Below are 13234 nucleotides of genomic sequence, written 5' to 3'. Positions count from 1 at the left end.
AAGAAATGGGGGCTATTTTGCATGACAAGGGCATTTTATTTCTTTTCGCCCACTTACTGTTATTCTGCACCTTGTTGTTTGACCTCTTATAAAATAAACCTTTTCCTTGTTTCACTCTGCCTGGTCCTCATGCCTGTTATTCGGCCAAAAGGGAGGTCTGAAGGTCTTGGGAGGGTGCTCTGGGCCTTCTCAAGGGAACCTAAATCCAGAGTGGTGGCAGCGTCAGGTGACACCCCACCTGAGCCGTTACAGTACCAATTTTTTATTTTATGCCACGAAAGAACACAACCAACCTCCAAAATTGGCAACAGTCTTTTCTACCAGGGCCTGGCCCAGGCAGACCATTCAACATCTTACCTGCTGGCTAAATGCTTCCAGGCACGTGGCATGGCACAGATGATGGTGGAGAAGGCCACGGCAGCCAACAGAGAAAACAGGATGAGGTACAGCAGGCCTTCCACCCCATCATAGCAGATCCCAATCAAGGCATCCAGATAATCCTGTAATCAGTGAGCAGGAAAAAAAAAATCAGTCCTTTGCCAATGGCTTGCACTCCAAAACCACGCTGTATACCTTTCCTTTCTGCTCACCTTGTGCAGGCCCCTGCAGTCCAACATGGCAGTTAGCTGGTGGAGGCTAGTCTCCGAGGAGTTGAGTAGCTTCTGCATACCAAGAAGGTCTTTCTGCAGAGAAGGGAAAGTGGTGAAGGAGGCTGGCAGAGACAAAGGCTGACAGTAGTGAACAGAACAACATATTAAGAGGATGGCTTAGCAGTGGTATATTCCCAAATACACCCAGCAGTGGAGACAAAACTGGAATTCATAGTCCAGCATTCTTCCCACAATGCTATAAAGAATCTTGAGCCTCCTGCAACTTACACTGTTAACTGTTATCCTCATAATTTTGTCAAGCATCATTGCACGTTGGAACCGTGGCCTGGGAGGTTACTGGGTAATTTCCTTCCTCAAAAGGAAAACTGCAACTACAAATGTATGAACATCTGTCTCTGACTTGACGTTGGCTGATTGAATGTCATGAGCAAATAATTTTTTTTTTCATCTAGTGCTTGAAAATTCAAGTGGTTTGGTGCCAGGCAGGTTGCTGAGGAGAGAAAAAGAATAAATGGGCAGCCCTTGCAATGGAGCCCTCAGCTGGATGGCCCAGGCTAACCCAATCGCATCCGCTCTCGGAAGCTAAGCAGGACCAGCCCTCTTTAGTACTTGGATGGGAGACCACTGAGGAAGTTCAGGAGTCTTTATGCAGAGGAAGGCAAAGGAAAACCACCTCTGTCCGTCTCTTGCCTTGAAAACACTACATGGGGTCACCGTAGGTCAACTGTGACTTGACAGCACTTCCCACCACCACCACCTCTTGCAATGAAGGGAAGTGAGGGGCGTGGTCCCACAAGGATCAATGCTGGGACTGAATTTGTTCACAAACGATTTGGAATTGGAGGTGAACAGTGAGGTGGCCAGTTTTGCAGATAATACCAAAACATTTAGGATGGTGAAAACCTTAGAGGAGGATCTCTCTAAATTGGCTGATTGGGCAACAATGTGGCAAATGAAATTCAATATAAGGTGATGCATAGTGGAACAAAAAATCCTAATGTTAGGCTGAGATTGAATGAGATCTTGGAGTTGTAGTGGAAAGCTTGATGAAAATGTTGATCTAATGTGAAGCAAATGGTGAAAAGCTCCATGCCAGGAATTATTAGGAAAGGGAATGAAAATAAAATGGTCAATATTCGAATGCCCTTGTATAAAGTTATGGTGCAGCCTCATTTGGAATATTGTGTGCATTTCTGGTCGCCGTATACAAAAAGTACAAAAGAGGGCCAACCAAGACAATTTGATGGTTAGAGTAACTTTCCTATGAGGAAAGGCTGGACAGAGTGAGACTTTTCAGCTGACGAAAAAAGACAGCTAAGGGAAGAAATGACAGAGATTTATAAAATTATGCATGGGGTTGAGAGAGTGAATAGAGGGAGCTTTTTCTCCCTCTTCCATAAAACTAGAAATTGGGGGCACTCAATGGATTTGTTGGGAAATAGACACAAGACATACAAAAGGAAATACTTCTTTACCAATAATTCAATTGCCGAATTCACCACCAGCAGAGGTACTGATGGCCATGATCACAGATAGCTTTAATGGGGGGTTCGATGAATTCATGGAGGTGAGGTCCATCAGTAGCTATTAGCTGTGGTGATTGAAGGGAGCCTCCATATCCAGAGGCAGCAAACTTCTGAATACTGGGTCTGTAGCCTGTTTCATTGTCTCTTCATGACAACTGGTTGGCCATTGTGTGAAACAGTGTGCTGGAGTAGACAGACCACTGGTCTGATCTGGCAGGCTTTTCTTATGTTCTTATGAGAACACACCATATGTCTGGCACCACAACTGAGAAAACCCTGCAGCTGGTGCTCACTGGTCTAGCCTCAGAAAATTAAGGAAGGCAGAGCATTCTCCATTGGTTATTTTAACTGACAGGAAAATGTGCATGACATGACTTGCTCAAGATATGCTGAGTCATGGTCAGGGTTCCTCTCTATAAACCTGCAAGAACACACATATGACTCTACCTTATACTGACTCACACTAATTGTTCTATCAAGGCCAATACTGTCTATTCTCACTGGCAGTGACTCTCTAGAGTTTCAAGTACAGGTATTCCATATCACACACTACCCAATCCTTTTAAAACTGGAGATGCCAGGGATTGAACCTGGCACCGTCTACAAAGCAGATGGTTCACTACAGAGCCATGGCCCCTCCCCATACCTGCTATTCCTACATGGTATGAGAGACTGTTTCCAGAATATTTGCAGCCCAGACTCTTTGGTCTCCTGGTTCACTTATCCTACTCTATGTCAAGGGCATCCGTGCCTTCCCAACAGCATGCTTTATTCTTCCTACTGTTTGCCAGCACTTCAATCTGTCTACAGCAAAATCTGGCATTCTCTGTGCTATGTCCCTCTTCTAATAGTGCTAGCCTAAGAGAAAGCACACATTTGTTTAGAGGCCCAGTTTTAAATGCATATTCAAAAAATCCCACAGATGGATCCTCAAGGTCCTTAGGATAATATATGCTTTTTACCTCGGCAGAAGGGAAAATGGGTACAGCAAATTGCATCAGTCCCTGAATCTGAATTTGCATGGTAGTGAGAGAACGCTGGTAGATCGTCAGAGCCTGTAAACAAAGAACAGCACACCGTAATCCAAGGTTTGACTCATCATGCCATGGGCATAACCCAAGTACTGGAGAGTGTCAGTGCCTTGAGACAGAAGAGTTGGTTTTTATATCCTGGTTTTGTTACCTCCCCAGAGGTACCTGTGCTAAACTCTCTCTGGAAAACTCAGAGGGACCCAGCAGCCTGAGAGGCAGTAAGGCCAGGGTCCCACACCTCACATTGGCCTGGCATAGGCAGGCAACAGGGAGCCAGAAGAGACTTCATTTTGAACCAGCCAAGCTAGACCAGGAGGAACCGAGCCCAGTAGAAGGAGCACGGACAGAGGACCTCATGATCAGTCAATAATTAACAAAGATCTTCATCAATGTACTAATCCTTAAAACCCATCTTCTCTGACCCGGGCACTAATCTGGTTAAACTGAACTGTCTCCTTGAAGTAATTTCCAGTCTAGCACCCTTTTCCCAACCAACATCAAGCCAATGACATGTAGAAAGACAAACACTGGTGAAACCAAGCATCCTGCACATCCTCAATTTTAATCTGGCTACTCATTAAACCCTGGGTCAGCCCACCCCTGACTCTCCAAGCCACATTTAAACTGGCACTCTGCACTTTAATGTTTGTACAGCTCTTGGGGCCCATAAGAGTGTACCCTCAGACTCTGTCTGAGCCTTTGACATGAACCACTGGTTGGCTATGTCTTTCTTCTTCCACGTGGATTCCAGACTTCAGGATCAGGTGAATATTACCCTCATCTAAAACTAACCCCCTTATTGGCACTATCGATCACCTCTCTATTTCCTAACTCGGTGTGTGTTCATCTGTTGTTATTATTTTTGCATGAGTGAGTAGTGTGAGCTTTGCATTTATTTACAATAAAAACTCCATTTATTTAATCAAAAGGTCTCTTCCTTCCACTGGTATCTCTCGCAATTTGACCCTCATATACAGAGAGTATAAAGAACGCTTGTACACAAGTACTGCCCCAGGCAATCCGCGTAACAGTTTTCTCTACCCCAAGGAGTCTCAAAGCAGCTTACAATTGCCTTCCCTTCCTCTCCCCACAATGGGCACCTTGTGAGGTAGGTGTGGGGCTGAGAGAGTTCTGAGAGAATTGTGACTGGCCCAAGGTCACCCAGCAGCCTTCATGTGGGGGAGTGGGGAATCAAAACTGCCACTCTTAACCACTACACCACGCTGGCTCAGGTCAATGCCAGCCTCCTCCAGATCCTGGAAGGTAGGTCTTAATTGCCCAACAACACCCAAAATACCAGACCCCTGAAAGCTACAGAAGATGGATCTCTCTTCTCAAGGGTTCCCCAACAACCTTGTTGTGGCTTATTCTGAACAGCTGTCCGTTTCCACTGAAAGCCTTGGAATGCAGGGACATTCAAGAGTCAGGGAAACTATAAGGCATGCATCCATAGGAAAACATCTCAGCTAAGTTACGCTCAGATACCATAACTAAGAGCCCTTTTCCTTGGACAGACTTCCCAGAAGAAAACCAAGGGACTCAATATCTCAAAGAGAGAAAACAGTGTTGCACGTACCTGTAACTGTTGTTCACTGAGATGTCTTCTGTGCAGGCATACTTTGGGACTGCACCTGCACAGGCTGGCTATCAGAAGCTCTCTACCAGATGGTTCTATATGAGTAAATGGGTGTGTTTTTCCAGATGAGCGGAGTCACAAGGAGTTTCCCCTGAGACCTGCCCTATTGCTCTGGTGTTCCAATAAGGCTCTGCAGCCCTCCGCTGGATACTTAGTTGGGTTACTATTGGGCCAATAAGATCAAACAGGGAGGCCATGCAAAGGTTAGCGATACCAGTAATAGGGGGGCGGAGGAGATATAGCGGTGGGACTAGGTGGAATTCCTGTAGAAGGAATGGAAGAAGCTGGAGATATGGAGATGCCTGGACTCCTTCCCACCTATGTCCCATCCTGAGAAATGCCGATTGTGGGGTCAAGGAATTATACCCTTCTCCAACACTGGTGTTGTGCAATGCCAGGTTCATTAATAATGAGACCTCCGTTCTCCAGGATTATCTCGCAGAATGTAATGTAGACCTGGCTTGTGTGACTGGGACTTGGGTGAAGGAGGGCGAAACTGTCACCCTGAACAAACTTACCCCACCTGGGTTCTCAGTCCTCCACCAGTTGCAGACTAATGGGCGTGGGGGCGTGGCTATGCTTATCTGAGAATCTTTTTCCTTCAGGGTGCTCCCCACACCAAAAATCACTGGCATTGAATGTGTAGGCCTTGCATGGAAAGCTGAGGAGAGTTTGGCTGTCTGGTTGGTGTACCGACTGCCGAACGTACCACCAAACATCCTGCTTTGCTTGTTGGACACAGACTGGGCTTTGCAGTACCCCAGAATGTTGGTCCTGGGAGATTTCAATGTCCACGTCGATGATGTGTCGTCCATGAGACTCTCCCAATTTACATCGACTCCCACGCACCAAGCAGGCCACATGCTAGATTTGATTTTTGGGATGGGGATAAATGTTGATCTGGAAACTGCAGAGACAGTATCATGGTCAGATCACTTCTCCTTGAAGGTCCAGCTGAGCATACCACACCCTCCTTGTTTAGGCGGTGAGCAGATTTACGTTTGTCCATGAAGCCTAATGGACCCTTCAGGATGCTCTGCAGGATCCAATGCCCCCTGCTCTTTAGATGATCTAGTGGAGGACTGGCATTGCCGGTTCTCCAAAGCTATCGACCAGATTGCCCCCTGGTGCCCTCTCCGCCCTTGTGCCAAACTTGCTCCGGGGTATACTACGGAGGAGGAAATGAGAGCTGAGACAGCTAGAGCAAACGTGGCAGTGTACTCGTGATGAAGCAGCAAGAACATCTTATAGGACATTTATGAAGGCCCATGAGATGGCAGTGAAGGCAGCAAAGAAAGTTTTCTGAACTGCCTCCATTGCATCTGCGAGCTCTCGCCCCACCCAATTATTTAGGACAAGTCAATCACTGATGACTGTGCCGCAAGGCAGACCAAATAGTAGAGAATTGGCTATTGGCTGTAAGGCATTTGCAAGCTATTTCACAGATAAAGCTGCCAGGTTTTCCTGACCACAATTGAAACAGTAAGGGAACTGGAAGCTCCTTGCCTGTCTTCTGGTCTTTTATTGGACCATTTCAACCGACTCTCTCTGGAGGATATTGACAGGATCCTGGCAGCTGTAAGGCCCACCACTTGCCTCCTCGACCCGTACCCGTCCTGGTTAATTAAGGCTTGCTAGGATGGTGTGCAGGACTCCCTGGAGAAGAGGATCAACTTGTCCCTCTTGACAGGGACTTTCCCAGTGGAGTTGAAGCAGGTCCACTTTTGAAAAAGCCATCATTGGACTCAGTGGTCCTAGCCAACTACTGCCCAGTGTCTAATCTGATGTTCCTGGGTAAGGTAGTTGAGAGGGCAGCGAATGAGCAACTTCAGGCTTTCCTGGGATGACGCATCTGTCCTGGATCCATTCCAGTCCAGTTTCCACCCTGGCCATGGGATGGAGACAACGCTGGTCACCCTCACGGATGGTGGTCACCCTTCGGCAACACCCTCATGGTGCTGGTCACCCTTCGGCAACAGCTGGATCGGGGTGGGGTGGAGCTGCTGTTGCTTTTGGATCTGACGGCAGCATTCAATATGGTTGATTATGATCTATTGACCCACCACCTTGCCGACATAGGAGTTAGGGGGATTTCATTACAATGCATTCCCTCCTTTCTTTGGGGTCAGGGACAGAGGGTGGCTCTTGGTGAGATGGTCTCCCAGTGGTGCCCACTGGAATGAGGAGTACTGCAAGAGGCGATCCTCTCACTGATGCTTTTTAATATCTATATGCGCCCCCTTGCCCAGTTGGTATGGAGGTATGGTCTGGGTTGTCACCAGTATGCTGATGACACCCAGCTTTTTCTGTTGATGGATGGCCACCCGGACTCCACCCTGGAAAATCTGGGCAGGGCGTTAAGAGGCCATGGCTGGGTGGCTAAAACAGAATCAGTTGAAACTGAATCCATAAAAGACAGAGGTCCTGTGCCTGAGCCGGGGCGGAGTAGGTTTGAGGATTGGGCTACCGGTTAGGAGTCTAGGGGTGATTCTGGATGCCTCAGGTCATCACTACTGTCAGGTCTGCCTTTTATCATCTTCTGCAGATCAGGCAGTTAGCCCCTTATCTCTCTGCCCAGGATCTGGCTACAGTGACCCATGCAATGATCACTTCCAGGTCGGATTACTGTCATTCGCTCTATGCAGGCTTACCCTTGAATCTGACCCGGAAACTCCAGCTAGTGCAAAACGCATGGGTTGCCTGCTAACTACAACGCCTTTGCAAGCATGTATTCAGTCAGTGCTCTGCCAGCTGCACTGGCTACCTATTGAGTACCAGATCTGTTTCAAGGTGTTGGTATTAACCTTTAAAGGCCAGAACAGCCTGGGACCTGCATATCTAAGGGACCGCCTCCCCCCATATACCCCGTGGAGAGCCTTGCACTCTGCTGATCAACATCTACTATTTGTTCTTGGCCCTAAGGATGCCCACCATGGCCCTTTCTGCCCTGGTCCCTACCTGGTGGAACGTGCTCCCATTTGAGATCAGGGCCTTGCGGAACCTATTACAGTTCCACGGGGCCTGTAAAATGGAGCTGTTTTGCTAGGCTTTCAGTTGAGGCAGTGGACACTCAGTTAGTTGGCCTCCCTATACAGAGCCTATATAAAGACTGCCTTAATTAAAGGTGGTCCGGACCATCTACCCTACGTGGAGCGAAGCTTCTTTATGGGGTGCCCATTTGGATCACAGCTTTTAACAAAATGGTAGAACAACTCCAATCCAATTTTGTGAGGAAAATATTAGGGTTGCCCCTGTGTGTTTCCTACGCCGCTATTTGTTTGGAAGTCAATATGATACGCTTGGAAACAAGGGCTTGGATAATTACCTTCAGATTTTGGCTACGTTTGCACTTTAGGAACTGTCCCAATAGCCTTATTACATATCTGTTGGAAGAGTCTCATTGCTCTGAGTGGTTTGCTGCTATAGAAAGGAAAATCGTCTCAATAGGGTTATGCGTGAATGATATGATGTCCTTATCTGAAGCACACATCTTTGCCCTGCTCAAACAGAGATTAATTGATATTGAGATGCAAGAGCTTAGAGCCTTGGCTTCTGGTAGATGCTCCCCTTTAAGATGGGCACGGTTTCCGATCAACACCCCTGCACAATACTTATTGGATTTGACTTCTCCACAGTTGCGTAGAGCATTTATGCTGGCCCGCTTTAACGTGCTCCCCTCTGCGGTTTTAGCAGGAAGATTTAAGAAAATCCCCTACTCTGTTAGGTTTTGTGATTGTGATTCAGAGGAGATTGAAACAATCGAACACGTATTCCTCCACTGTAGTTTGTATGATGACATTCGGGCAGTCTATCTAGAAGCCATACTTAAGAAAGATGTCAAACAATCAGATGACAGAATGTTGTACCGTTTATTGGCTTCACAAAATACAGTGGTCATTGAAGCGGTGGCTAATTTCTGTAACTGCCTTATAATGAGGAAGTTATGTGTTTAATCAATGAACTGAAGGGTGACTGTTTATGACTCTGATCCATGCCAATAAAGGTTTTGAATTGAATTGACTGCCTTAATTAAAGGTGGTCCGGACCATCTACCCTACGTGGACTTCAGGATTATGTGGATGGGACTCTAGTATCATCTATCCGGTTTTCATGGAGGGTCTGAATTATTGCTTGCCATCTTTAACTGTTTAATTGTTTTCTGCTTTTAATATTTGTAATGTTTTTAGAGTAACTGTGTCAATTGATTTTTACCATTATATGTCTTGACATTACCCGCCCTGAGCCCATTTGGGGAGGGTGGGATATAAATTTAATAAATAAATAAAAAACCTGATGACCCTTAAGGGTTCTGGCTTAGCAGCTTCCTCCCAGAAAGTACATCTAGTGGCCATCTCAGTTTACCATACAAAGGTTCAAGGGAAAACTCTTTTCTCGCACCCAGTGTCCAAGAGTTTTCTGAGGGGGTTGTTTAATCTGCCCCCCCCCAAAGTACTGATAGTGCCGCAATGGTCCTTGTCAGTGATTCTGTCCCAACTCATGCTACCACCCTTTGAACTGTTGGGGTCCTGTAGCCTAGACCTTTTGTCTTTTAAGTTTCTGTTTTTGGTGGCAATTTCTTTGGCAAGGAGGGCAAGGGTGTTCACTGAAGTGCCTTCTGTGCAGGTGCACATTCCCTCTCTCCTACCCCGCTGTGAGCTCCTAGGATGTATCTTGGTTCTTGGGACTTACGGTGGCTCAGGAGAACTGAGGTCAGGGGGAGTCCTCCCCTGCAGAGCATGTGATCATTTGAGCGGGAAGACAGCCTCCAGAATGCTCTGCAGGGGAGGGGCTCACCCCGAGTGTTTAAAATCCTAGTACTAGCTGGAAGAGAGCCTCCGGTGGCTGGCCTGTGCAAGTGCAGTCCCAATGTGGGACTGCACAGAAGCCTGAAGATGAACCAGAAAAGTCACATTAATTCCTGGAATGACAGTTTTTTCTGCCCAGTATGGGTTCATTAGAGACACCAGCAGTGTAGAGCTCTGATAAGAGAACATGAGGTCAAGTACGTACCTGCTGGAAGGGGTTGGTCAGACTCTGGCTGCAATACAAGTAGTAGCGAACTATCTCTACAAAGATAAACACAAAGGGGGGGAAGCATCAGTCATAGTGCCACCTACTGTTATTCAACATAGCTTTAGGGACCCCTAGTTTAGATTAAGGCTTCACTGGCCCGCTATAAGCAAAGGGTGTGAAATTCTTGGGAGCCTCTATTTCACTTCCTGTTTGTAAGTATTGGACACAGGAGCGAGTTCCTTGGTGTGAGTCAAAGGACGAAAGCCCAGGTGATTTAGGCCCTTAGCCTGTTGCTTGCAGCCTTCATTCCTGAGGATTCAGGATCAAACCAGGATGCAGTCTACTGTTGTATTATAGTTTATTGTGCTTTGGTTTTTTCTATTTATTTGAACTGTATTTTTATAAGCTGCTTTTGGTTCCCATTTTAACCCTCAGATGGCAGGAGGGGACTCACTGAGCTGCAGCATGAAAGGGTAGAAGCAGAGTTGTGATTTCACCAATGGGGAGGGGGGGATGTGTGTCACAAATCAGTGAGGAGCACTGGAAAAATCACCTAGTAAGAGTGAGGGAGGGTGAGTGGGCTGGGGTTGGGGAAGACAGCAGGCTAAGGAGAGCTCCTGCATGTTCATGGGCCAATGGTATGGAGAAGACAGAGGACAAGGGGGAGCTTTGGAAGGGGAAAGGAAATACCCTCTACTGCTGAATGACCTTGCCTGGCCATTCTGTCACTCCTCTCAGCATACATACACACCAAGAGAGGCAGGAGGTGCACCCTTAGTGCACTAACAGCTGGTCCTCCCAAAAAGCAGCAGCAACAAGAACAGCAGCTCTACAAGAGCTCTCAACTTACAGTGATAGGTAGTAATACAGTGGTTTAGGCCACAGTCCCTGTCCCTTTACCAGCGCAACTTTCTGACCATTTCGTTACAGTACAATCCTAATTACTTGTGCAAAAAGCCCTCTTGAATAATTCTGTTTTGCATAATTGGAGGACAGTCAGGAGAGTGGGAGCCTTCCTGCCCTCCCTCAGGGAGGCCACTCCATTAAGTGGGGGGCACAACAGAGAACACATGCACACAGACAGTTATCAACTGTTCCGGGTGTGTGTGTGAGAGAGGCCTGTGTGTGTGTGTGTGTGTGAGAGAGAGAGAGAGAGAGAGAGTCCTGTGAGTTAACCAGGAAGATCTGGAGTTAGTCCACTGCAGCTCTCTCAATCACTTTGCCTAAAAAGGTCAGATTAAAGACTGGGTGATAATTAGCAACATCATTTTTATTGAGGGATGGTTTTTTAAGTAGTGTACAGACGACTGAGTGCTGGAGGGAAAGTGCCTTGGGTTAGTGACTGATTCATGATAGTCATCAAAGGCTCATTTATGTGGTTCTTACATGATTTCAGCAGCCAGGATGGAAAAGGATCTAGTGGTGGCCTTCGCTGATCGCGTCAAAATGGTCCATAATCAGACTAGATGATATATTAGGCATTTCGTCTGCCAGCCCTATGTTACCAGCAGCATCCAGCATATTCGTGTTATTTTATCAGCAAAGAACCTCACAAAGGTGTCATAGGTAATAGTTTCTGAGACAGTAAAGTTTTAGATTTAGGACTCAGCAGTTGATGGGACACCTTAAACAGCTGGGAGGGTCCTGAGGTAGCTCATGCAATAGCTGTAGAGAAATAATATTCCTTTGCCACTATCACCACTGCTTCATAAGTTTTCCAATGAGCTCTGTAGCATGCTCTGTCGGATTCGGTGTGAATTCTCCACCAGCATCTTTCCAAACGTCTTCTTGGCCTTCTTTAGGTCAGCCTGCTCTGCAGTGAACCATGGGGCTGGCTTTCACCCTAAGAGGGGGGAGCAGTCAACAAGTAGCTTTATGCTCCAAGTTCCCACTTCAGCCTCAACAGGGCAAGTGTTTGGAATTCCAAAATCTCCTAGAGCATTTTAGAATAAAAAGGATCCGTGACCTGCTGTGGGAAGACCATTTTAACTCCCCCCCCACACTTTTGCGGGGTGTTAGTGCTATAGTCACCCTTGCTTTCAGTAGATAATGCTCAGACCATGGCTCAGGCTGAATCTCTAATTGTAAAATAAGACCTCCTTTCAGAGCCTCAGTGCAAAAGATAAGTCCAGAGTATGGCCTTTTTCATGTGCTGGGCCCGTCATGATTTGAGCAGTCAAAGAGGCTACAAAAGCCCTGAAGACGAGCAGTCAGTATGAATGGTGAAGTCACCCAGAACAACCAGTTTGGGTGTCTTCTTGGTTCCAATGTACATAGCTGCTGTGCCTTTTCCTCTCCATATATGGGGGACCTTCTCCAGGTATTGGGTGGAATGGCAGGGCCTTGGCTATGAGCCCCAGGGCGAGAGCCCTTGTGCTCTCATCCTTTGGTTTGCGCCAAAGGCCTACCTGAAAATGATAAGGAAGAGAAGCCAGTAGCCAAGCTCAAAATAAGACAGCATGTGTATTTCACGTGCCAGCCAGAGCACTATGGCTTCATTTGAATATTGGCTTTCATTAAAGGTGCAGCTACATGCTCCCCTGATAAGCCTTTCTGCTGTCAACCATATGCTTGCTACTTAATGCATATATGGGCTAAGGGGATGCTTGACCCCTTCTTGTGTCCACTGATTTTTCTCCCCTGCAAATCATCCTCCTCCTGTCCCAGGCCATTCTTCCCTGCAGTCAATGGTTTTTTTTGCAGTTTCAGAGCTTGGCTAGAAGGGGAGGAAAAACACAGTAATGCACACAAACACCCACCAGTGTAAGAAAGGGTTCTGGATGTATTTAAAGGACAGAAACCAGTGGGTGTGTAAGGGTTGAAGTAGCCCCTCCCTTGGAAATGTCCAGTGTGATAGTTAGTTTCACCCCACTGGGCTGTAAAAAGCTGCTTTTGCATTCAGTGCTTGGAAGTGCAATGGGGGGGTGGGCAGTATCAACAGTGCACTTCACTCCCAAGTTCATCAGCTGCAACAAGGAAGTGCTGGGTTAACTGTGGAATCAGCTCTCAGAACACATGCTTTTAAACTAAGCCACATGTTATTTAAGCTAAATTCAACTCTGATGCAAGCATAGCTATGGCTTTGGGCACTCTGCACATGGTTAAGCTTACATCCCCACAGTTTTAATCTGCTGCAGCATTACTGCCTGAGCCATGTACTCGAGAGACATCCTAAGGAGAAGTATGCCAGTTCGTGCAGGGCTGGTAGCTGGGTTCCATAAGCTGTTGCCAGTGACGTTTCTCTTTGGCCAGTGGCTCTGAAAGCACAGTTTGGGTACCTCATGCAAATATGCCAAGAGCAAAACCCATTACCTGCACTGAGGCCACTCTGTGTCATATTCAGGATGATCTTGTCTGGGGCTACGCAGAAATCACTGGTACCCTGCAAGCATCAGCATGAAAAAAGAAACCACTGTG

General features: G+C 46.9%; 1 protein-coding gene across 1 annotated transcript in view; it reads right to left on the bottom strand.

Annotated features, from left to right (window-relative positions):
* Nucleotides 1-353: 353 nt before the first annotated feature.
* Nucleotides 354-13234, bottom strand: part of LOC107116733 (protein tweety homolog 2-like) — an 89867-nt gene continuing 76986 nt past the window's right edge. The window contains exons 7-11 of the mRNA XM_015418714.1: nt 13130-13199; nt 9815-9870; nt 3100-3192; nt 591-683; nt 354-500 (exon numbers count right to left, since the gene is read on the bottom strand). Of these exons, the coding sequence (XP_015274200.1) occupies nt 354-500; nt 591-683; nt 3100-3192; nt 9815-9870; nt 13130-13199 (459 nt within the window). The remainder of the gene's footprint in view (nt 501-590; nt 684-3099; nt 3193-9814; nt 9871-13129; nt 13200-13234) is intronic.

The sequence above is a fragment of the Gekko japonicus genome, unplaced genomic scaffold, assembly GCF_001447785.1.
Source record: "Gekko japonicus isolate JY-2015 unplaced genomic scaffold, Gekko_japonicus_V1.1 scaffold704, whole genome shotgun sequence".
NCBI classification, from domain to species: domain Eukaryota; kingdom Metazoa; phylum Chordata; class Lepidosauria; order Squamata; family Gekkonidae; genus Gekko; species Gekko japonicus.
The sequence above is the reverse complement of the archived record's forward strand: the minus strand, read 5'-3'. Positions and strand labels throughout refer to the sequence as shown.